The sequence below is a fragment of the Neofelis nebulosa genome, chromosome 11, assembly GCF_028018385.1.
Source record: "Neofelis nebulosa isolate mNeoNeb1 chromosome 11, mNeoNeb1.pri, whole genome shotgun sequence".
Classification (NCBI taxonomy): Eukaryota; Metazoa; Chordata; class Mammalia; order Carnivora; family Felidae; genus Neofelis; species Neofelis nebulosa.
This window is the reverse complement of record NC_080792.1, coordinates 49,683,516-49,709,172: the sequence shown is the minus strand read 5'-3', so window position 1 is coordinate 49,709,172 and position 25,657 is coordinate 49,683,516. Positions and strand designations below refer to the sequence as shown.

General features: G+C 41.5%; 1 protein-coding gene across 5 annotated transcripts in view; it reads left to right on the top strand.

The window, feature by feature from the left end:
* Window positions 1-25,657, top strand: part of GATA6 (GATA binding protein 6) — a 65,967-nt gene that overhangs the window by 24,943 nt on the left and 15,367 nt on the right. For 3 of the 5 annotated variants that reach the window (XM_058692529.1, XM_058692527.1, XM_058692528.1), the window contains exon 7: window positions 5,757-7,118. The exons of 1 other annotated variant lie outside the window; for it this stretch is intronic. In XM_058692529.1, coding sequence (XP_058548512.1) covers window positions 5,757-5,924 — 168 coding nt within the window. In that variant the 3' untranslated portion in view covers window positions 5,925-7,118. Of the gene's footprint in view, window positions 1-5,038; window positions 5,175-5,756; window positions 7,119-25,657 lie in introns of those variants that run through there. One more of the 5 variants, XR_009251022.1, reaches the window with a different exon arrangement.

Below are 25,657 nucleotides of genomic sequence, written 5' to 3'. Positions count from 1 at the left end.
GATTATTTACGTGATCCCCACTATTGTAAATAACTGTGCCATGAATGTCTTCCCATGAGGAGCCTTTCCCTTCCTTTGAATTCTTTCCTTGTAAACACATCTCCAGAAGTGCAATTACATAGCTCAGTAGGATATAAAGTTCTTGATGGCTCTGCTTAAGGCATGTACCAGAATATAGCTGCACCGGCCATGGATGAGAGGACTGGGGTTGTCAGAGTCTCATCAGATCTTATCACGTGATCTCATTATGTATCATTACATAAAATTTTTATTTTATTTTTATTTTATTTTTTTATTTAAATAAGCCCTACTCCCAATGTGGGGCTTGAACCCAATGACCCTGAGATCAAGAGTCTCATGCTCTAGGAGCACCTGGGTGGTTCAGCGGGTTAAGCGTCTGACTTCAGCTCAGGTCATGATCTCGCAGTTTGTGAGTTCGAGCCCCGCGTTGGGCTCTGTGCTGACAGCTCGGGGCCTGGAGCCAGCTTCTGATTCTGTGTCTTCCTCTCTCTCTCTCTCTCTGCCCCTCCACCACTCACGCTCTCTCTCTCTCTCAAAAATAAATGAACATTAAAAAAAAATTACCAACTGAGCCAGCCAGGTGCTCCATAAACATTTTATTTTTTATTGAGGTATGAGTGACATACAAAAGAAAGCTGTACACTGCAGTATTTCATGTTGAAATAGTGTATCCCCATCTACAAATAAGGGTCTCAGTTGTTGGGCACAAGCACATTTTTTTTTTCTGAGAAAGTCAGATGTCACTTTTGATTTCAAATGAGCTGATGTTTTTCAGGTACTCATCACTCATGTAATTTGGGATTTGCCTGTCCTTTGACATAGGAGTCATTTTTGACTGATCAAAGAAGACAATAGGTATTTCAGTTGGTAGCTGTTAGGATTATTGCTCAGGTGTTAAGAATAATGTTCAAGGTATTAGGATTTCTTTAATGTGGTTTATTTGAAGAAGGCCCATGAGCCTTTTGAAGGGCTAAAGAAGCACCTTGTTTTGTTTTGTTCTCTGAAGAGTTGTCAGTAACAATTAGAAGAAGGTCGTTGCTGGGGCACCTGGGTGGCTCAGTCGGTTGAGTGTCCAACTTTGGCTCAGGTCATGACCTCATGGTTCGTGAGTTTGAGCCCCGCATTAGGCTAGATGCTGTCAGCGCAGAGCCAGCTTCAGATCCTCTGTCTCCCCCTACCTCCCCTCTGGGCTCACGTTCTTCCTCAAAAATAAAATAAACATTTGCAAAAAAAAAAAAAAAAAAAAAGATGGTCATTGTTGAGGTGGTTTTCAGTTAGCTCTGAATGAGTTCCACCTTTGCTCCCACCAAGTGATGGTGGTAAGTCTCCCCACCCTGGCAAAGGTGGGGAGATTAAATTAGGTCTGTGCTCCTTAACAATAATAATAAAATAATACTAATAGTGCTGTTTGCTTCTGTCATTTTCCTGTTGTCAGATACTGTTGTAAAGGCTTTATGTATCTTAATGAATTGAGTTCTTGCAATAACCTCAGGATACAGATGCGTCTTTTTTAGCTTCCATTTTCAAGGTGAGGAACCTGAGGCATAGAGAGTTTTAGATGAGGCCTTCTCGGTTACCTCTCCCACATTGTGCCCTGGCCCCTTTTGCTTAATCCTTCCGTTTCAGCTGGCTTTGCTTGAGAATGTGCCCTGCATGCCTCCCCTTCCGAATACCCTTTCCTCACCAGTAATAATGGCTTCCCTTGATGCTTACCATGGCAAGGCGCCATGCTGATGCTTTTGCAAACATTGAATTGTCACAGCCCTACTTGATGGGTGATGTGAGGGCTAGTTTCTAGTTTCCCCAGGAGGAGGCTCGGAGAGGTGACCTCACTCAGTAGGCGGCTGAAGCAGGGTAATGCTTGCAAGTCCGTCCATATTAGTCCCCAGCGTTGCAGGCTGCGTGTGGCCCACCCCCGGAATCCTTTCCCCTCTGTGGTTCCTTTTTAGACCTACTGCTCCCTTTCAATGTCTCAGCCACTCATTTATCATCTGTGATGGGCAGTTGACCATTCTTACTTTCAAGTATGTATGTGGCCTGGGAGCTCACCCAGGGAGCGTCTGTCTCCTTGGGCTCATAGATCCAGTGCCTGGCTCTCATAAACATCTTGCTAATGTTTCTTGTTGCTGACCTGTGGTAACGACCCCTCTGCTATCTCAGCATGTCTGGCCATGTGAGGCGGGCTGCTTCCTGGGCCGATCCGGGTGGGTACCCTCTTTCTTTCAGAAAGTCTCGCTGTGGTGAAGTCAGATTTAGTCAGAGAAATGCACATGTGCTTTTTTCTGGGAATAGGTAGATCAATATGGAATTGGGTGTGACCCATCACTTATAAGTGCACCCACTCTGCTGGTTGTATGATAGCTCCTTTCTAAAATGCGGAGTAATGGAGTATCACCCTTTTGTTTATTTTTTGGATTAAATCTGGGTCTGTGATGGGTTTGCTCAGAGTGGAGTTTCTGGAATTAATGACTAAAGTTACTTTACCCTATTTATATGGGTAACCAAATCCATAGTTTTGTTGGTGTGCTTGACAGGATTATTTCAGCTATTTCAAATTCTAAGTTTTTGACATCTCAGTGACTTTGTGAAGTTTGCTTTCTTATGTACCCAAAGCCCTCAGTTTAAGTCTTATGTTAAAATGTTAATTAATTAATCAATTTTTAAAAAATGTTTGTTTATTTTTGAGAGAGAGCTTGAGCACGCAAGAGTTGGGGGTGGGACAAAGAGAGGAGGACAAAAGATCCAAAACAGGCTCTGCACTGACAACAATGAGCCCAATGTAGGGCTCGAACTCACCAGCTGTGAGATCATGACCTGGGCCAAAGTCAGTTGCTTAACCGACTGAGCTACCCAGGTGCCCCTAAGTTTGTGTTAATTTAAAAAGAAGTTTGAGTGGGGCAGGGGGGTGGAAAAAAAAAAAAAAAAAAAAAAAGAAGTTTGAGTGTGGCAGTACTGTTTTCGCTGCATTTTTACAAACCCACCTTTTTGCCAGGAAAGGGATGGATTGGTTAGCTGTGAGGGGCTGGCTTTGGTCTGTCCATTTGAGAGGAAGTGGAGATGGGCAGATAGGAAGTCCCATGGCCAGACCCTCCTTCCCAGCCTCATGTGGTTATTGTGAAGATTGGAGAGAAAAACAAGATTTTTTTTTCCAGAAAGAGCAAAACCACTCTGACTTCCAGGCTCCCGAGTGGAGCCAAGGGGGCTCAGCATACCTTTCAGTTCAGCCTGTGTCTGGTGCCCCATGTTTCTCTGAAGGAGATATAACATCAGCTCAGCCAGACAAATGGATGTTTTGAAAAGCACAAAACATTCTAGCTGTGTCAAAAAAACAAACATCCAGTAATTTGTGGGATTAAGCCTTGAAAGCTAGGAAGAAATAATGAACTTCAGAGCTTTCTAGAAGGAAAAAGCCATGATTTAAGTATGGGATCATGGCTACATTTTAATTTTTTATTATTTTTATCTTTATTTATTTATTTATTTATTTATTTTAACGTTTTTATTCACTTTTTGAGAGACAGAGAGAGGCAGAGTGCAAGCAGGGGAGGGGCAGAGAGTGAGGGAGACACAGAATCTGTAGCAGGCTCCAGGCTCTGAGCTGGAGCTCGATGCGGGGCTCGAACCTATGAACCGCGAGATTATGACGTGAGCCAAAGTCGGCTGCTTAACCAACTGAGCCACCCAGGAGCCTCTATCTTTATTTTTTAATAAACTTTTTACTTTGAAGTGATTTTAGGTTTACAAAATCACTTCAAAGTAAGTTACAGAGGTCATGCAGAGGTCTATTGTACCCCTTGGCTCAGTTTCCCCAGATGCCAGCCTTGGGTTTCCATGATGCTTTCACCCAGACCGTAGAAGCAGCATTGGTCCATTAACTGACACAAGGCTCTGTCCCCTAGGTGTCCTTCTCAGACCTGACACCTTAGGCAGTTCTTCTGAGCTTGCTCTGGGCTCTGATACTTTCTCAGTGAGCCTCATTCAGCAATTGTGTGACAGTAAGGCCAAGTTCCAGGCTATCAGGCCTAAGACCACAGAGGTGACTGCCCTTCTCAGTGGGGTGGTGCCACATCTTGTCACTGGGATGCTGGCCTGTGGCCCCTCTGTAGCCACAGTGGCTTACATTCTTTCTCCAAAAAGGTGTGGGCTCGCTTGAGAGAGTAGTGGTCTTTCCTCTTGTCTTTTTCTCTTTGGAAGGAAATGAGGGCCCTGTGGATGGGGTCGTTAGCATTCAGTTGGAAGGAAGGCTGGTTCGTGCAGACTTCTAAGCTATGCCAGCTGTCACTGTGCCCTGTTCTTTCCCCTGGGACCCTGCGTGTTCCCTTGTGTCCTTATAGATCTTGTAAGTCCTTATCTAAGTGTAGCATGCATACAAATCCCAAGGGAAACACAGCTGTGTTTCCTGTACCTGGCAGGAGGGGACAGCGGGATATTCTGCAGGTCTAAGTTATGGCTGATGCATGTGTGCGGGCTGAGTTCCGACACCAGAGGGGGCATGTTCTAGAACTCAGAGTGGTGAAGGATGAGGCAGGAAGACATGTTGTGTTGACATGTTGGGGCTTCTCAACCTCTGGGGGCACTGTGTGTGGACGGGGCACTGTCTTTCTGGGTGTTGTTGATGTCATTGACCCCTGTCCTCGGAGTCACACCAGGCCACACCCAGGAGCCACGCCTGGGGACCATGCTAGTCATGGCTAGATTTTTTTTTAAGTGTTTATTTGGGAGGGGAGGGGCAGAGGGAGGGAGGAAGGAAGAGAGAAAATCCCCAGCAGGCCCATGCTCAGCACAGAACCCGATGTGGTGCTTGATACCACAAACCGAGATAATGACCTAAGCCAAAGTCAAGAGTCAGATGCTCAACCGACTGAGCCACCCAGGTGCCCCATGCTTAGAATTTTTTAAAAAAGTCAAATGCAACTGTTTTCTTAAACTGTAGTCTAAACATGATTTTAGTTATTTTGGTTTGATTCTACTAAATTATACCATGTTTTCTATTTGGCCTTTCTCATTTGGATGGAAGGAATGAATGAAACAAGAGGAGTGATCTTTTGTTTCAACAAATGATTGCCACCACCATGACAGATATAAGATGTTAGCATTTTCTTTATAATGTGGTCTGCCTTCAAAATGGCCGGTTCTCCTTGAAAAGAATTCAGGTAAATTCAGTAGATACTAAACCTGTGTACACGTGGGTTCATTTTCCATGAAGTCAGTGCTCAAAAATTTCATTTATCATGCCTCGCTGAGCTGTGTGGCTTTCCATATTAGACTTTGGCATAACGGCTAAGGTTGTAGCTGTGCTGTGTGTGTGCCGGGGCGGGGGGTGGTGGTGGGGGGGGCTCTGCATTTTCTCTTTTGAAATGATTAGATTGTGTGGGTGTCATTAAGACCTACTTACCTAGGCGGTGTGGTTTGTTTCACTGCCAGAGAGCTGAGAGTTTGGTACTTTTTACAAGTAGGCCTCCTGCAGTTCCTTTTTCCTACCTTTGTCCAGCTGTGCGTCTTGCCAGGAATTACTGCTGTGAGTTCTCAAGTTCACAGGAGAATGTTTCTAAGAGTTTACGCGGCCAGGGGTAGGTCAGTGGCACCATGCAACATGGTGGGCAGCTCTTGCCTGGGCCCCCCTGCCCATCTCCTTTGTCTCCATGTGCTTAGCTTGCAAGATGGTGCCGCCTGACAGATTGATCGATAACTGTCTCTCCCCTTCTCTTTCCCCCTCTATCCCTCTCTTCCGCCAGGCGGGCACCTCAGTGATGTCTGGCGCGGGAGAGAGCACTAATCCTGAGAACAGCGAGCTCAAGTACTCAGGTCAAGATGGGTTGTACATAGGCGTCAGCCTGGCCTCCCCGGCCGAAGTCACATCCTCGGTGAGACAGGATTCCTGGTGCGCCCTCGCCCTGGCCTGAGCCCGCTGCGGGGATTTTGTCAAGCCGTCCAGACCAGGGCGAGTATGCTGACAGAACATTCCTCTGACGCGTGATTTCCGTGCCTTTATTTCGAAAGAGATGTATTTCCCAAGAGGCTTGCTCTGCCTTACCACCCTGCCCCTGACTCTGAAGAGCCAGAGAGAAGATGGAGGGCTTCCAGGGAAGGGCCAGTGCAGCCCACAGCACGTCACTTCCTCCTGGCCACGGCCACTTCCAGCCAGCCTGCCTCTGGGTGTGCCGGGGGATCTGACGTCCTCTGTGCCACTTCCAGAAACTGGGACTAGGACCGGGGCCTTGCCTGCTAAGGAATATTGAGAGATTTTTTTTTAAAAAAGGGTTTTATGTGTATTGCCCCAAATCATGTGCTTCTTCTGATCGGTTTTGGTTATTCCAGAATTTCTTCGTACCTTTTCCACACCTGAATTTCACGTGCTTTCATGGAGAAGACCATTTGAGGCCATTTGGTACACACCTCTGGAGGCTGAGTCAGTTCGTGAGGTTTCTCGTCAAAAATATTACTCCGTGTGCAAGACTGCATTATGACTTAACGTACACTGTGACTGATGTCTCAAAGTTCACATTGTGGGACTGACCTGAGGTCAGTCGGGATTTGTAAACAGGGTAGCAAACAAGATATTTTTCTTCCATGTAAACAATAATTTTTTTAAAAAGTGCAATTTGCGTTGCAGCAATCAGTGTTAAATCATTTGCATAAGATTTAACAACATTTTTTATAATGAATGTAAACATTTTAACTTAATGGTACTTAAATAATTTAAAAGAAAAATGTTAACTTAGACATTCTTATGCTTCTTTTACAACTACATCCCATTTCTATATTTCCAGTTGTTAAAGAGAAATATTTCAAGAACAAATCTTCTCTCAGGAAAATTGCCTTTATCCATCTGTTAAGAATTTTTATACAAAAACACCAGTATCCCCTCTTTATTTTACTGTGGAATTTGTGCTGGAAAAAATTCAACAAAACTTTACTACCTAACAGATAACATTTGTAAATACTCTAGGCATCTGTACACACTACGATGAAGTCTATCGTGTGACTGACCCACAGGCAGGTTGGTTTACATTAAATTTTTTAAGAATGGGATGTCCTATGGAAACCTATTTCACCAGAGTTTTAAAAATAAAAAGGGTATTGTTTTGTCTTCTGTACAGTGAGTTCCTTCCCTTTTAGTTTCATTTTGATACTGTATGTGGCTAGAGATACGCCTATAAAACAAGCGCATGTGATGTTTGCAAATTGCCTGTTGGCTTTCCTTTCAATGAATTGTCCTTTTGGAGCTGCTTTATACCTTGGTTTATTTGAAGTTGGCACATGGAGTCAGTTATCATCTTCAATTTGCACTGGGGACAACTTTTATAAGTGAAAAGGACCCAGTATTATATGACTGTCTGAGATTATAAGCATTCTATTTAGGACTAATCCCTAAAAACTTTTAAAAAGTCCGGAGTTTCTTTCCCTCTGAATGAAATTTACTCTAAGACCCAGAAACAGAATGGTTTTCCTTTCTAGTTCCTGCTTTTGCAAAGTGCCACCAAGCCTCCACATTCACCTGAGGTTGAAGTCCTTAACACTCAGCAGAAGAGGGAAAAGGATCTGAACAGTCTTGGATTTCAGAAAACCGGGAGACTGTTTCATAACTCAATGGTGGCATTTCATTTTGGCTCCTTAAGTGTGGGGCACTTCTTACTTCTTTTCGTGTATGATTATAGTTATTCTGTGGGAGCCCGTCTGAGTCTTTCAAGAGAGGGGAAGTCTTGCTTTGTGGCGGGTTGTATTGCCAGTGAGACCCAAGGCTGGGGAGTGTGTGTGTCTGGGGAGGTCCCTGAAGCCCACACACACTGTACAGCGGGCTAGAGCAACGGTCTTGGTGTGGAGTCAGACCACTAGGCTTGAGGTCCCTGCTCTGCACACAGGAGGTCTGTGGCCTTGGGCAAGTTGTCCCATTCTCATTTTCCTCATCTGTAAAATAAGGCCAATTAACATATAACTCCTAGGATAGTCCATGTGAAGTGCCTAGAGCAGTGCCTGGCATGTAGTAAGTACTAAGAGTTGACTTTGAAGGGGGAGTGACAGGAGCTCTTACCACATGAAGGTTTTGAATGTCTTACTCCCTGTGGGGTATTTAAACGTTTATGGTGTGTGAGGGTCTGGTGCCCCTTGGCTCACTTGCACTGCTTGAAAAAAGCTGGGGTGAGTGAAATGAGGGATCCCCAGCTCAAGGGATGGCAGAGATGGAGGGAGGGAGCACCCTTGGGAGACACCAGTCTCAGTTTGGCTTTTCCAGGACAGGGTTGGTGTGACAGCAGAAGAAAATCATTACTCTGACTGACTCCTTTTTTCCCTCCTCCCTTTTATGGTTCTCGGTTCTCATTACTTTGAGTGCTTTCTGGTGGGTTGGGAGTTGTTAAGAGTTAACATGCTCTGATTGGAAAATGAATTTTTCTTATTGGGGCTTCCAAATAATCTTTTTTCTGGGGTGGTCTCAGATGTTGCTCCTTCCAAACCTAAGACAACATTGGGTTCCTAAGACTCTGTTTTTTTGTTTTTTTTAAATATAATTCCTTCCCCTCTGTGTTCTGGCTTTCATGAAATAAATTACAAGGGTCAGAACAAGGGGAAATGGGGCTTCTTGTCCTAACACAACAAAATCCCTTAATCTGGGGCCTTTTCAATCGTAACTTTCTCACCTGTGATTGCATAAAGAAGCTTGATAATTTTGTTTTTAATTTTTAATATTTTTATTTATTTTTGAGAGACAGAGCATGAGTGGGAGAGGGGCAGAGAGAGAGGGAGACACAGAATCCGAAGCAGGCTCCAGGCTCTGAGCTGTCAGCACAGAGCCTGGTGCGGGGCTGGAACTCACCAACCACGAGATTGTGACCCGAGCTGAGGTCAGACGTTCAACCGACTGAGCCACCCAGGGGCCCCTCAAAAGGGAGTGCATTTAAATAGATGGTGCACTTCAGCTTAGAATCTTCAGACACATTTCTGTGGACAGAATTCAGAATTCAGACAGAATTCCTGTCCTCTGTCACCATGGCTGATTTTAGGCCGTCTTACATAACTGAAGGCTCTGTCTGGGGTCTCTCTTCGGGGTCACTTTGTGTTGTTTCCTGGTGCCTATGGGAGAGTCAGGAAAGCAAAAGGAGCCATTCATTTCCCCCTGCAAATAAATTAACTTGTTGCTCGTGGGGAGTGTTTTCCCCTGTCCTTGGAAATTTGATGTAATTTCAGATCATAGATAAATTGACTGCTAGGAGGGCAATACATGTCTCTGGTGGCCATGCCAAATTCCAGGCTGCTTTTAATTTGGGGCAGTGTGGTAGCTTTGCCGCCTTAAGTTCTATGTACTGGCATTTTCCATGGGGTCTTCAGATCCTGTGACTCTGAGAAGGAGATCATAGGTGTGTGTATAAGCGAGGCAAGATGGGGGAGCAGGGATCAAACATTCACGCAGGGTAAGGCAGCTCTTGCTGATTAAAATGCATTTTGTTTCTGGTCTGAAATGTCAAGTCAGCTTGGCAAGACTCCTTATGTATCCTCTGTTGTTTGGAAGCTTTAATGGGCAGTAAGGTATGAATCTGATTATTTTAAATGAGAAACCAATATTGATAAATTTGCTAGACCACATCTTTCAAAACAGGGTCTGTGGTAAAAATTTGGTGCCTACAGCTCTGGCCACTTGAGGCTTCGAGATGGATCCTGTGCTGCTTGAATCTTTAGCTGCAGTTGAAGCAGACTCTTCTGCTGTGGTCCCTGGAGGTGGTGGGGGGTGGTGGGGGGTCAGGGAGAAGGTGGTAGCCACCTGTAGGACCTGCAGAGGAAAAGAATCACATGGTGTCTTCAGTTGGTTCAAATGTAAGCTATTAGTAGGCTGAAAGCCTAAGTAAATTCATAGGGACTTTGGATAAAATAAATTATGGTTGATACTTACAAATAGCTTCTAAAGGAAAAAGTTAGGATGTTGCAGATACACATTGAACCTCTGAGTTAGACGTTAGAGCAAGAGACCACGCTCCCACCAAGGACGCTGGCATCTCCCATGTCTGCACTGGAGAACTGGTGGGTGAGGGGGTCTGCACAGCTCTTCCTGCCCAGTAGACGGCACCGGGAAGTGAGCGTTCCACAGCTGATGTCACTGTTTTAGTTCAAGAGATACTTATTTTGCTTGGAACCTTTTTTTGTGTTTTTGCTTGTTTTTAAAGAATCAACTTTTAGGGGTGCCTGGGTGGCGCAGTCGGTTAAGCGTCCGACTTCAGCCAGGTCACGATCTCGCGGTCTGTGAGTTCGAGCCCCGTGTCAGGCTCTGGGCTGATGGCTCGGAGCCTGGAGCCTGTTTCTGATTCTGTGTCTCCCTCTCTCTCTGCCCCTCCCCCGTTCATGCTCTGTCTCTCTCTGTCCCAAAAATAAATAAAAAATGTTGAAAAAAAAAAAAAAAAAAAAAAAGAATCAACTTTTAAAAAATGGCTACAATATAGCAATTAAAGGTGAAATAATGTTTAATTAGTGGAAGGGCTTATATTTCAGTCATCAGCGGTTCGCTTTGGCAAAGACATTTCCTCTCTCTGGACCTCAGTTTCCGGATCAGCCATAAAATGGAGAAATCAAGCAGCAAGGTTGCTCACAGATTCCTTCCATCTGCATTTGCTGCCCACGGTCTCTTGTGTAGATTACATGCAAGGGTGATGGTGGGTTTGTGGGAAGCTGGTAGACCTGGAATGTCCTTCTAGCTCTCTTCTGGTTCCCTCACCACCTCAAGTCTTGATCTGTGGAGGCCATGTCCTCCTGTTGCCTCAGATCGCAGAGGGGGAGAATCCTGGTCGTATTCGTGAACTTAGGGGCTTTGTGAGAGGTGCTGCCCCACCCCCGATGCCAAACCTGCTTGGTCTGGGGCCCCTGATATAAAACTTATACAGCGATACGGACCCAGACCGGAAAATGGAAACGTCTGGCAGCTGAGCAGTCCACAGAACAAGGAAAAAACAGCTTTGCTTTGCTTGGCCCATTGCTTCAATATCTTGTAGTTGGTTTTTTATTTCTTGGAAACAACCAACTTTTCATTGTTGTTTGCCTTCTGTGTCTTCTCTTTAGCCATTAGGAGTTTTCCTCCCTGTCTCTCCACCCCTTCCCCGGCTTTTACTCCTTATTTTTGTGAACTCAGTTCCTTTAACACTCCAAGACTAGTCTAAAACAATAATAGCAAATATTTATCTAGAGCGATGCACCAGTTTCTATACAAAGTGCTGCACGTATGTCGATTTATGTAATCCTCATACCAGGTGAGTGAAGTGGTGCTGTCCCCATTTTACAGATAGTGTCTACAGAGGCACAGAGACGTTAAGGTTACAAGGTGGCACAACTGGAATTTGAGTCCCGGCAGTCCGGCAGTCCGGCTCCAGAGCACATGTTCTTAATCTCTCCGCCATATTGTCTTTTCATCTTGATTTAAAGGAGAAGAAATTGAAGAATGCAGAATGGAAGCCAGGACTGCCTGAGAATTAAGGCTAGGTTTTTTCCCCCTAGCATCTCAGAGATAGTTGTGATTCGCAGCACAGGTATGCCCAGCCTAGATGGAAGACCCCTTGTCAATGTCTGTTTGTTCCTATTACAGGTTTCTTTAGAATGTGGAAGGTAGTGTGTAGTTGTTAGCTGTAAAGTCATGAGTTTGGAGGTGTTGTGCGGTGTAGGAGCAATTCGCTTGCCTTCTTTTCACAGAACTTCAGGTAAGGCTTCTTATGCTCTTACCTAGCTTGAAAGATTAAGGTTTGTAAACCATTTTGCAAAGTATAACAAGGCAAAATTCTTAATTGTAGTTGAAACTGCACACGAGAGAACAAGGAATACTTCATTATGGTGTCAAATCTTTCTATGCTTGGTTGTGCCAACGAATTTTTTTCGGAAAAAAACTTGTGCAAGATGTTGGCGGTGATGTCTTAGGCTTTATCTTTTTAAATAAGTGTTCGTGGTGCTTACGTCATTGTTGCTGTTATTATTTTGATAAGTGTGCATTACTAATGATGCTCTCTGTCAGGGGTTCTCAAACTTCTGTTTGCTTGAGAATCATGCATAGTGTTTGTTAAAATTGCAGAGCCCTTGACTCCTTCCCCAGAGAATCTGATTCTGCAGGTCCTGTGGGAGGCTGAAAAATGCTTTTTTTTTTTTTTTTGGCTTTGCATTAATTAAAATTTCTTGAATAGTACAAAATTTGAAAGTTATAAAATGCCCTTCTAACCCCTGCTCTAACAGGCCACTCTGTTCTTCTCCCAGATGTAATTTCTTATTTCTTGTATTGATTATACATATTGACTGTCGGTGCATACACAAGCATATCCAAATATATATACTCGTTTTTTTGTTTGTTTGTTTTTTTACACATGTGGTAGCATACTACACACATTGCATTTTGCTTTTTGCACTTAGTATATCTGGGTAGTTCATTATTTAATCAATGCCCTATTGAACATTTGTTTCCAATCTTTTGCTATTCGAGTACTGCTGCAATTATTATCCCTTATCTGTGTCATTTCACTCATATGCAAATATACCAATGAGATGAGTTTCTAGAAGTGGTATTACTGAGTCAAAGGGTATCTCTACTTTTAATTTTGATAGATATTGCCAAATTGGTCTTACAGAGGTTGGTCCAATTTGCACTCTCATAGGCAGTGTGCAAGAGTGTGTGTTTTCCCTTAGCCACATGATTTTGTTATGCTTCTGATCTTTGTCATTTTTGCATCTGAGTTTTGTTTTGCATTTATCTTGTTGTGAATGAGGTTGAACATCTTTTCCTATGATTAAGAGCCTTGTGTAGTTCCATTTATGTGAACTCTTTGCCTGATTCTGTTCATATTCTTTACCTATTTTTTTTCTATTGGGTTATTGGTTTCATTGATTTGAGAAGCTCTTTGCATATGAAGGACATTAGCCTTTTGTCTGAAATATACTTTAAAGATATTTATTCCTGGTTTTTCATTTGACTTTGTTTATACTTTTAAAAAAATTATGATGATCTTTTCTTTTGTAAAGGTATTTCAGTTTATCAATCTTTTCTTTTATGGCTTTGGAATTTTGTATAATATTTAGGAAAGCCTTCTCACTGTTAAGATTATTTTTTTAATCCTATGTTTTCTTCTAGTACTTTCATGGTTTTGCTTTTGAGGTTTACATTTTGTTTCCATCTGGAATTTTTGTTTTTGGTGGTTGTAACATGTAGAGTATATATTTAACCTTATATTTTTCCAAATGGCAACCAAATTGTCCTAGCATCATTTCCCGAATAATCCATTTACCTCCCACTGATTCAAAATGGGAATTAAAAAAATATGTAAATTCTCATATGTACATGTATTCTTGTATAAATTCTTATGTGGATATATATAATATAAATTTTTATATATATTTGGCTCTATTTCTGGATTTTTCTATTTTGTACCAATGATCTGTTTATTCATGCTTTGATACCAAATTTCTTTGACTATTCAATATAGAGAGAGGGCTAACCCCTTCTCATTAATTTTTTAAGAAATGAGAAATTGATCACATTTTCACTTATTTATTTTCCATATAAACTTTAGAATTGACTTGTTCAGTTTTTAAAAATCCTTTTGGTATTTCTATTGGAATAATATTAAAATTTTGAATTAATTTAGGGAGAATTAATATCTTAATTTTGTTAAGTCTTCCTGTCCAAGATGAAGTATCTTTTCATTTGTTTAGATATTCTTTGTGTCCCTCCGCATTTTAAACTTTTCATTTAGATCCTGTGCATATTTCCAGTTAAGTTTATCCCCAGGTGTTTCACACTTTCTGCTATTAGTCTAGTTTTTCGAGTTGGTTGTTACATCTGCTAAGTGTATATTAAGCTTGTTTCCAAGAATCATCCTGAATTTTCATATCTTTTTTGGTTGATTCTCTTGTGCTTTCTGGGGTGATATGCAGTTTCTATTTGCATTGCTGGCGGCTTGGGTGTTGGTGGGAAGCCCTGCTCTTGGTATTACTTGGATAAGGAAATACATACCTTCTAATGTACTTCTTCACTTAAACCCTAGATTCATTTAACTTTAGAGATGGAAGAGACCTGGCTGAGGTCCACTGGAGGAAATTGAATCTTAAGAGGTTAAGTCCTGCTAGCCAGTGTGGACCCTGGGTTTCCAGACTCTTGACTCAGTGGTCTTGGCTCTGGCTGGGCTAGGCTGAGAGGTCACTAAATGAAACTCGAGACCCAAGCACTGTGAGCAAAAGTTTGGCTTTTGGCAGAGGTTAGTAACTTCTACTACTCTGAGCATTGCTTCATTAATCAGTTTAGGAATTAACAAACTACTGAGACTTAGGCCAGTAAAGTTTTTTTTCAAAGATTGCATATGTCCCCAGACACCAACTTTGAGTTACCTCCAGGGAATAGCACAAATGACCACTGGTCTCCAATGAATCATCAGGCTGCATTTGCTGAAATAAATGAAAGCATTGTGAGAGCAGGAAATCAGGACAAACACCTACACTTGCTAACCCAAACAGCTTCCCTTTCTTAGCCCCTGGAGATCACTTATCACCAAATGGACAGATACACTCTGCAAAGTTTTTGTAGGCCTCACAGCTTGTAAATAAGAGACTGCATTCTTTATGCTGCCTTCTTGTTGAATCTGGCAAAGGGAAGATCTCTGACTCCAATCAGCTGGTCAATGACCAGTAGCTAGGCTGGCTGAGAGTGATGACTCCAGTCAAATGAGCTTTGTAAACCCACTATGTTTAATTCAGAGCACCCTGTATTTTTAAAACACAAGCTGTCCTAGTCATGGAAAATCATCTTGGGAACACCGGTTATATATTACCTATCATTTATAAAGCCATACTGAATACCAATTGGTCTGTGGGGAACACACTGGCATAGATTACATAATATTTAACATTTCTATAACTCATCATCCCTTTGCTCTTTCTTACACATGTATTATTCCTTATATGCTTTTACCAGGACTTCTTTTTTGTTTATTCTATTCTTCCATTTACATTTTGTCTCATACTTGAGTCTACACAAACATTTCTGATTTTTTTGATACCTCTAGATTCATTGGTGAAATTTCTAGTTGAGTCCTTACAGGAGAAATTCCAGAAGGTGCTTCCTTTCCTTTACAAATGGGTGAGAGATTCTTTTATTTTAGAACTGACCATAGAAAGCCTTGGTTGGTGGCTGTATCTTGGATTGGGGCAGGGGAGGGAGCTGCTTCTCCGTTCAACCTTCCTTCTTTGACCTCTTTGAAGCATTTGACATTATGGCCTACTCCATTTTTCCTGAGACCTCCCCTTTTGACTTTTCATGATGTTATAAATAAATCAGGAGTGTAATGAAGTAGAAAGACTGTGGACTTTGGAGTCATGCAATCATGGGTTTGAATCCTAACTACAAACACCAACTCTGTGGCTTGACCAAGTTACTTAAACTCTCCAGGCTACAGTATTCAGTTTTCAGAAAGGAGAGCAATATTACCACTTCATAGCCCTCTCATCAGCTTTAGCCTCACCAGCTTCAGCTTTGTGAAGGGAAGAGCAGCTTTTGTAAGTCTGGGCACGGTGGTAGTTATGAGATAGACACTAACTAATTTAGTTGCTTTTTATTTCCCATATGCAGCCTAGAAGAACATCATTCATTCATTCTCCATCTATTAAGGTTCTCCAAAGAAACAGAACCGTGTTATGTGTATGTATATGTGTATGTGTATGTATATGTATATATATATTTATGTGTGTATATATCTTCTCTCTCTCTCTCTTTAAGAAATTGGCATGCAGTGATTGTGGGGGATAACAAGTCTGAAATACATACAGCAGGCCAGCAATTTGATAACTCAGTTTAAGAGTTGATGTTGGATTGGGACACCTGGGTGGTTCAGTTGGTTAAGCATCCAACTCTTGATTTCAGATTTCAGATCAGGTCATGATCTCACACTTTGGTTCGTGAGATGGAGCCCCGTGTGAGGCTCTGGCTGAAGGTGTGGAGCCTGCTTGAGATTCTCTCTCTCCTCTCTCTACCCCTCCCCCACTTACGTGCACACGTGCTTTATCTCTTTCTCAAATAAACTTAAAAAAAAAAGAGTTGATGTTGAATCAACACCCATTCATGATAAAAACTCTCAACAAAGGAGGTATAGAAGGAATGTACCTCAACAAACTAAAGGCCTTGTATGACAAGCCCTCAGCTAACATCATACTCAATAGTGGAAAGCTGAAAGCTTTTCCTCTAAGATCAGGAACAAGACAAAGATGCCCACTCTTACCACTTTTATTCACCATAGTATTGGAAGTCATAGCCAGAGCAATAATGTAAGAAAAAGAAATAAAAACCATCCAGATTGGAAAGGAAGAAGTAAAACTGTCACTATTTGCAGATGACATGAGATATATATATATATATATATATATATATATATATATATATACACACACACACACATATATGTAGAAAACCCTAATGACTCCATCAAAAAACTAATAAATGAATTCAATGAAGTTGCAGGATACAAAAATCAATACATAAATGTCTGTTGTGTTTTTATACACTAATAAGAAACTATCAGGAATAGAAATTAGGAAAATAATCTCATTTATAATTGCATCCAAAAGAATCAAATACCTAGAAATAAATTTACTCAAGGAGGTGAAAGACCTGTACAGGTATATTGAAAACTGCAAGACATTAATGAAATTAAAGAAGACACAAATGAAAGACACTCTGTACTCATGGAGTGGAAGAATCAATGTTGTTACAATGTCTATACTACCCAAAGCAATATACAGATTCAGTGCAATCTCCATCAAAATTCCAATGGCATTTTCACAGAAATAAAACATATAATCCTAAAAATTGCATGGAACCATGGAAAGACCCCAGATAGCCAAAGCAATCTTGAGAAAGAAGGACAAAGTTGGAGGCATCATGTTTTCTGATTTCAACAAAGCTATAGCAATTAAAACAGTATGGTATTGGCATAAAAACACATAGATCAATGGAACAGAATAGAGAGCCCAGAAATAAACCCATGTATAAATTGTCAATTAATTTACAACAGAGGATCCAAGAACTTATAATGGAAAAAGGTCAGTCTCTTCAATAAATGGTATTGGGAAAACTGGACCACTATCTGACACCATACACACAAATTAACTCAAAATTAAAATTGAAATGAATTTAAAGACTTGAATGTAAGACCTGAAACCATAAAACTCCTAAAACATAGGTGATAAGCTCCTTAACATAGGTCTTGGTGATAATTTTTTTGAATCAAACACCAAAAGCAAAGACAACTAAAGCAAAGATCCATCAAACTAAGAAGCTTCTGTATAGCAACTGAAACTATCAAACAAAATGAAAAAGCAGTTTACTGAGTGGGAGAAAATATTTGCTAATTGTATTTATGATATGGGCTGATAACCAAAATATATAAAGAACTCATACAACTCAGCAGCAATAAAACGAAAAATCCAATTAAAAATTGGGCAGATCTAAAGAGACATTTCTCTAAAGAAGATATACAGATGGCCAACATGTACATGAAAAGGTGCTCAACATCACTAATCATGAGTAAAATGCAAATCAAAACCACAATGAGATATCATCTCCTGTCTGTTAGTATGGCTATTATCAAAAAGATAAGAAATAACGAGTGTTGGTAAGGCTGTGAAGAAAAGGGAATCCTTGCATGGTGTTGGTAGGAATGTAAATTGGTGCAGCCAATATGGAAAACGGGATGGAGATTCCTCAAAAAATTAAAAAATAGAACTACTATGTGATCTGGCAATTCCATTTCTGGGTATTTATCTGGAGAAAACAAAAACATTAAAAGATACATGCAATCCCATGTTCATTGCAGCATTATTTACCATAGCCAAGATATGGAGGCAACATGTGTCCCATTGAGGGATGAATGGATTAAGAAGATATATCTATACATCTATATACATACATCCATATATATATATATATATATATATATATATATATATATATATACACACACACACACACACATATATATACACACATACACACACACACACATATATATGATGGAATATTCAGCCATAAAAAAGAAGGAAGTCTTGCCATTTGTGACAACATGGATGGAATGGATGGACCTTGAAGACCTTATTCTAAGTGGAATAAGTTAGGCAGAGAAAGACAAATACTATATAATCTCTCTTATATACGGAATCTAAAACAAAAACAAAAACAAAGCCCTCCCCTAAAACCTAATAGATACAGGGAATAGATTGGTGGTTGCCAGAGGCAGGGAGTGGGAGGTGGGAGAAATGAATGATGATAAAAAGAAAAAGAGATGATGTTGGAGTCTTGAGTCTCAATTTGGCAGGGCAGTAATCTAGAAACTCAGGCATTTCTATGTTGTATTCCTGAAGAAGGTTTTTTCCTTGGAAAACCTCAGTATTTGCTTGTAAGGTCTTCCATTGATTGGATCAGGCCCACCCACATTAGGGAAGGTAATCTGTTTTACTCCATCTCCTGCTTATATGTTAACTACATCTAAAAAATACCTTCAGAGCAACATCTAGATTGATCCTGGGAACTCTCTTAGGTTTCTTACTGGGTGGGGGAAGTTTTGTAGAAGGGGTGCTATCCTGAAGTGCAGGAGCTGTCCACACTCATCTGCTGAGTTCTGAACTCAGCTTGCCATGGTCTACTGTGCGACTCTGGGCAAGTCACTGGGCTCTTCTGGGCTTCAGCTAACTTGTCTGTAAAGGGGGACATGTAGCCTTGGTGTACTTGAAGTTTTCTTCTCCCTTTTTAACACTGAGTTTCTCTGCTCCTCTTGTGTTGGTACAAGATTTGCAGAGACTTGTTAGGAATTCACAGCTTGTGATTGCTTCACTTTTTTTGGATATGGCTCCATGTTTTCAGTCAGTATTAAAAATTGACATCACATGTTTATTAACCATAAAAGGGATGTCTTTTTCACTATCACTATGATGTGATGATGTCATTCATCTAATCAGTACTTGAGAGGTACATTTATTTATTTATTTATTTATTTATTTATTTATTATTTTTATTTTTTGAAGTTTATTTATTTATTTTGAGAGGGAGAGAGAGTGGAAGCAGAGCAGGGGCAGAGAAAAAGAGGGAGAGAGAGAATCCTAAGCAGCCTCCGTGCTGTCAGCCCTGATCATGTCTCGGGCTCAATCTCACAAACCATGAGATCGTGACCTGAGCTGAAACTAAGAGTTGGACGCTTAACCGACTGAGCCACCCAGGTGCCCTGAGAGGTGTTTTTAGATTTAAAAATATTTTTAGGGGCACCTGGGTGGCTCAGTCGGTTAAGTGGCCAACTCTTGATTTCAGCTCAGGTCATGATCTCACGGTTTGTGAGTTTGAGCCCCGCATCAGGCTCCACACTGATGGTGCAGAGCCTACTTGGGATTCTCTCTCTATCTTCTACCTCTCCCACACACTCTCTCTCTCAAAATGAATAAATAAACTTAAAAACATAAGTTAAAAAATATTTTTAAAAAATATGTCTCATTAAAAAAGACATGTTGGGGCACCTGGGTGGCTCAGTCGGTTAAGTATCCGACCTCAGCTCAGGTCATGATCTTGCAGTTTGTAGGTTTGAGCCCCACGTTGGGCTCTGTGCTGACAGTTCAGAGCCTGGAACCTGCTTCGGATTCTGTGTCCCCTCTCTCTGTCTCTCCCCCCACTCATGTTCTGTCTCTCTTTCTCTCCCCAAAATAAATAAACATTAAAAAAAAAAAAAGACATGTTCACAGCCAAGCTCTAGGTAGATTCATGCTCTGTATTAGCTTTCTTGACATTTAGGGAACAGTATATTGGAAAGAAGCAAGGCTTTGGACTGAGATTGAGACTTAAACCCTGGCTTTTCTACCAGGGTTTACGTCGCTGTGCGACGTTGGTCAAGTATACTATTTAACTTCCCTGAGCCTCAGTTGACTCATCTGTAAAATGAGAGTAATGGGATATCTTCTAGGGTTGTTGTGAAAGTAAATGAAATGCTGTATGTGAACTGCCAAGCATAATACTTGACACAGACTGAACTTGAAGTAGAGATGAGCTCCTTTCTCTTCCCTTTGATTGTTTCTGAAGTTCTGGGGCCCTATGTGCCATTAGTAAGTCTGAGGCAAGAGGCTCACTTTCAGAGGTGTGAAAGAATTTATCTGCTTTAAACGCCACCCCCTCCCCCAAAAAACCCCACACAAAGAAACCAAAACCCCACATCAGGGTGTGGCTACCATCTAGGTGTGTCAGATGAGAAAGGGGAGGTTAGGCCAAGTAGTGCTTTGCTTTACTTGTAAAGCAGACAACCTGTACTGTAGGAATTAGCAATTCTTCCATTCTAGGAAGAAGTGATTAATCATTACAGGAAATAGTTTTGATTTGCTTTGTTTTTCTCAAGTACCTTAGCAATGAAAGTAATTAAAACTAGAAACTTCAGTTGAGAACAATTTTGGGAGAAGTCTGGATGGAGATGGGCATCCCAGGATTGAAGTTGACATCTTCAAATTATTTAATCCTGTCATGGTTTTCATCCCTGACATGATCTCTCCAAGGCCACAAAAGGCTTCAAATTTTTTGAAACACAAAAAAGGTTTTTTAATGCTACTTTATAGCTAAAGACTTAGAATACCGTCAGCTATAAGAATAATGGTAAGTAATGATAGCTAACTAACTAAAAATTAGCCTCTTTTCCATCTGCAAAAAATGGGGAAGGCACAGTGCATCTGGAGCCCAAGGCCGGCTTGGTCAGCACAAGGCCAGCCCTGTGAGCACAGGGGTCTGACCATTTTCTTTATAGCATCATTTGTGCTGGACTGAGATGTCTCACCCTCTATTTCCACCTGGTTTCATTCAAGCTCTAGCTTGCCGGTAGTTACCATTAACCAGTTTCTTTGAATTGTTCTGCTCTTCAAAGAAGATAGGTTCTAAATTATTCTTTCCTCTAATTGTGGCTGGGGGTCATTTTACTACATTATGAATGTGATTTTAGTTGACATTCCCCAAATGGCTGCAGTTGGGAATTAGTGTCACGTGTGACCTTAGGCTCATGGCTTCTTTGGGCTGGCCTACATGGCCAGCCACTTGTTCCCACTCCACTTTCATGTGGAGCAAACAAAGCTACTTCTGACAGGGTTGATTTTACCCAGGGGCCAAGGATTTGGGGCTCCTTGCTCTTCTTGTCTAAAGTAGAAAGGCAAGCTCCCTTTTCTCATGAATCTTTCCCTGCAGTGGACACTTCCCTGTGCCTCAAACGCAAGCGGCTCTATCTGAACTGATGGCTGCCATTTATATGGTGAATGAGAAAGGAGAGAGAAAGGGCAGTAAAGGTGCTTTGAATGAACTGTTTCTGTAGAGCCTGTGCCTTTTGGCATCCCTTCCAGTGCTGGGCTGGGCTCCAAGAGGCTGGAGTTTGTTGCGTGTCCAATAGCCAGCTTCTTGTCTCTCACCTTGGGGCACCTCTGTTCCCTGGCCTCATCTGTGTCTCCCTCCAGGCAGTGGAGGGCAGGAAGGCTGGTCTGTGGCTCAGCCTCACTCCTGAACATAAAAAGACTGAGACTAGCCTGAGTCGTGTTCACAAATTCTCTTCTCAAAGGTTTGCTGCTCACATTCCAGCAGGGTCAGGAAACAGGAAGCCACACAGAGGAAAGAAGTACAGAAGGAGAGGCCTACAGGGAGACAAAGAAAAGATACATTCTCAAATCTGACCCACTAATTGGCTCCTTCTGTTAACTTCAGGTAAGGAAGGCAATGGAAATAGAGAAGACTTTAATTAGACATTTTATTTTGATGAAATATATAATCAAAAGAGCATATATATCTGCATTTATTCAGTTTAAAGAATAATAATGAGAGGGGCACCTGGGTGGCTCAGTCGTTTGAGCGTCTGACTTTGAGTTCGAGCCTTGTGTTGGGCTCTGCACTGATATCCCAGAGCCTGCTTCAGATCCTCTGTCTCCCTCTCTCTCCCTCCCCGACAAAGTCTCTCTCTCTCTAAAAAATAAATAGACATTAAAAAAAAAAAAAACTTGACCAATAAAGAGATGCCCAGGTACCCACCACCCAGCTTAAGAAATAAAGTATTAACGGAGTTAATCCCTCATGGGTCTCCGGGGAGTTTTCAGTTACCTATGGCTACATAATCAGTACTCACGTGTCTGAATCTACCATACATTTATATTTAAATTTTTTTTTTTTTCAACGTTTTTTATTTATTTTTGGGACAGAGAGAGACAGAGCATGAACGGGGGAGGGGCAGAGAGAGAGGGAGACACAGAATCGGAAACAGGCTCCAGGCTCCGAGCCGTCAGCCCAGAGCCCGACGCGGGGCTCGAACTCACGGACCGCGAGATCGTGACCTGGCTGAAGTCGGACGCTTAACCGACTGCGCCACCCAGGCGCCCCATACATTTATATTTAAATATGTCAAATATTCACCTATTTTGGCATTCTCCAGATAAGAAATGGTTTTATTTAATTTATTTATTTTTTCAAGTAAACTCTATGCCTAATGTTGCTTGAACTCACAATCCCGAGATCAAGAGTCACATGCTCTACCAACTGAACAAACCAGGCACTCCAGATAAAAATTGGTTTTAATGATTTGAAAGATTCCCTACTTCCCCAAAGCCTTCTCATTAGCCTCTCCCCCACCCCAGCCACCATTAAGGGTTTTTCCCAATCTTTGTCTGCAAAAAAACGGGTTGATAATCCATCTAGGGAGACCTATATGTGTAAATAGCATCCATTTAGCTACCTGATCTTCCTAAATTCTGCAGATGTCGGAGCCAGGAATTCTACATACTTAAGAAAGAAGCAAATGCCTTTCTTTCAGGGGGAGAGGGGTGGAAGGGGAGGTTGCAAGTGTGATTTTCCTCTCTTTAATGCACAGGCGTTGAGGCTTGCAACAAAGATCACTTTTCCTTGTCTGGTCTTCTCCACAGGGATACTGTAGAATGATATTATATGTTCTGTATGGGTGATCTTAGGAACTACAAGGTGGGTGGATGGATTGATGCAGGTAGGTTTGATCATATTAAGACAGACATGGCTGAGAAGCCATTCTGAGCAGTACTGATAGTCTACCTGCCTCTGAAGGTCGAGAAGCTTCTCCCATTGTTCATCACTCAAAAGCAGGCTGTGATGCTTTTGTCACCCACATATGTCATGGTATGCGTGTACCTGCCCGTTCATCATTCCGTGGGTGTTACCAGACACTGGTTCTGGGATTTTTAGGTGCCCTCCACCCCATTCCGATACCATTGACCACTGGACTGAACCTGGACCAATTTTAGCTCTCCTAACTTCTGCTGCCTCTTCCACAGGGCTTTGAGAATGATCTGGATATGAGACATAGATGGACCTAAATCTGGTCCTGTTTCAGAATGACCTTTACTTTTTTTTTTCAGTCTACTTCCCAGAATCCCATGACCTTACACCACCAAGTAGGGCATTTTGGTCCTGGACCCAGAGGAACTTTTGGTTTTGAGGCTTTTTGGGGAGGGGATCTTCTTGTATTTGGCATTATCATTAATGGGCAGAGTCCAGGCAAAAGAAGAAACTCCTTCTTATTCCTCTCAGGAAAGTTCAGACCAACTGTGCTGAAGGCTAGCTCTGATAGCCTTAGGGCTTGAGAACAGGACCTTGCCCTGAGTCTCCTGCAGTTTGCAGAGGATCGCAGATCCATTAAAGATGACCAGAGGATGAAGTCACTAGTGAGTCAGGTGGAGATGAAATTACCAGCTAAGAGCAGGTGATCTTGACCTGGGACCTGCAAATATCTGTACTTTCTTGAAAATATTGCATGTACGTAGGTATGTACATTTTTTCTGTACATTTTTTCCATTGTTTTCCTCAGGTTCTCAGAGGCACTTATGACACAAAGTAGATTAAGAATCAGTGTTCACTTCCGATTACTCATTTGCAATAAAATGAGAAAAATAGTGGCTATAACTGAATTTTTCATAAACCTAAAATGGGAGAAATGTCCTTTATTGTGGGATTATGTCCATTCTATTTTTTTTGGAATTAAAATATTTTATTTCCTTTTATGGGATAATGGTGATAGTGAATGAGAATAACTACAGAAAAAAGTTCTTTCTTGACAAAGTCAAAAATTGGTAACGTTCCCAATTACCATCTCTTTTTGTTTTTTCTGGCCTGTGAAATCTCACATCCTGGGAACCACTAATCTAGAGGCTTGCCTTTATACTTGTGTATGGTTTCCAAGGGTGCTGTTGCGAAGCACTGTCCCCCAACTGTCCCCTGTACATGAGAGTTGTCTTTTATTATGTGCAAAGCTGTCTTAAAGAAAATGTTAAAAGGGGCACCTGGGTGGCTCAGTCGGTTGGGCGTCTGACTTCGGCTCAGGTGATGATCTCACGGTTTGTGAGCTCGAGCCCCACATCAGGCTTGGCACTGACAGCTCTGAGCCTGGAGCCTGCTTCGGAGTCTGTGTCTCCTTCTCTCTTTACACTTCCCCTACTCACGCTCTGTCTCTCTCTCTCAAAAAATAAATAAACATTAAGGAAAAAAGAAAAGGTTAAAAGATTAACTGAGGCATGTTACAAATTTTAAAAGTTTATTTGAACAAAAATCAATTGGAGCTGGGCCGCACCAAATTGGAAGTGGCTAGGAGTGCTCCTTAAGTCTTAGGACAAGAATTTTATAGAGAAGATGCATAAGCAAAGCAAGGAAATCATTGGATTGGCTAAGGCTTAAGTTGTTGCTTTATTTGGAAAGCCTAGTTGGGTATTTGTGATTGGTTGTCCAGGTGTGGATTTCTTAACCTTGAGGCATTATAGGCTTTGGTTTTGGTTTTCTTACATAGGCTGTTAAGGTGTTAGAATTACCTCAGTCTAATGGTCTCCTTGTTTAATTAATTTAACCTATTTAAACCCAATTTCTTCTGGTTCTAAGAAAATGTAACTGTCACTTTGGGCAAATAACTCAATCTTCCTGGATGTTGATTTTCTTATTAAAATCAGAGAGCTGGGCTGGGAACTCTCAAAGCTTTGTCTAAATCTAACATTATGTAATTCACATGAATACGTGTGAGGCCAGGTAGGAAAGACTGGAATGCAGACAGGGCCTTGAGGGAAAAGATGAAGGGTAGAGAGAAAACTCTTTCTTTTGACTTTTCACAAAAACTAGAGTAGAAGAAAAAATTGGGGGCATCTTTTTGAAATTCTGGATTAGGGGCCCCTGGGTAGTTCAGTTGGTTAAGCATCTGACCTGATTTTAAGCTCGGGTCATGATCTCACAGTTTGTGAGATCAAGCCCCACGTCAGGCTCCATGCCAACAGTTCAGAGGCTGCTTGGGACTCACTCTCTTCTCTGCCCCTCTCCTGCTTGCATTCTTTCTCTCAAAATAAATAAATACACTTATAAAGATATGAAATTCTGGGTTACATGAGTCTATTAACTCATGCTAATCTGGTTTTATGAGGTGTTCTTATCGAGATTAAATGTGAAATATTTACAAAAAATGTATAGCTTTTTTCTAAAAGTTGTTAATATGCTTTTTATACAAAGATGGGTAAAGGAGAAATTTATCAAAATCAGATATAACAGTGATAAAAGCAGTGGGGAAAAAATAATGATAATTACTGCTCAGTTCATTGAGTTCCAGCTCTGAACTGAACTTTGCAGTCAATACCTCATGAAACCCTG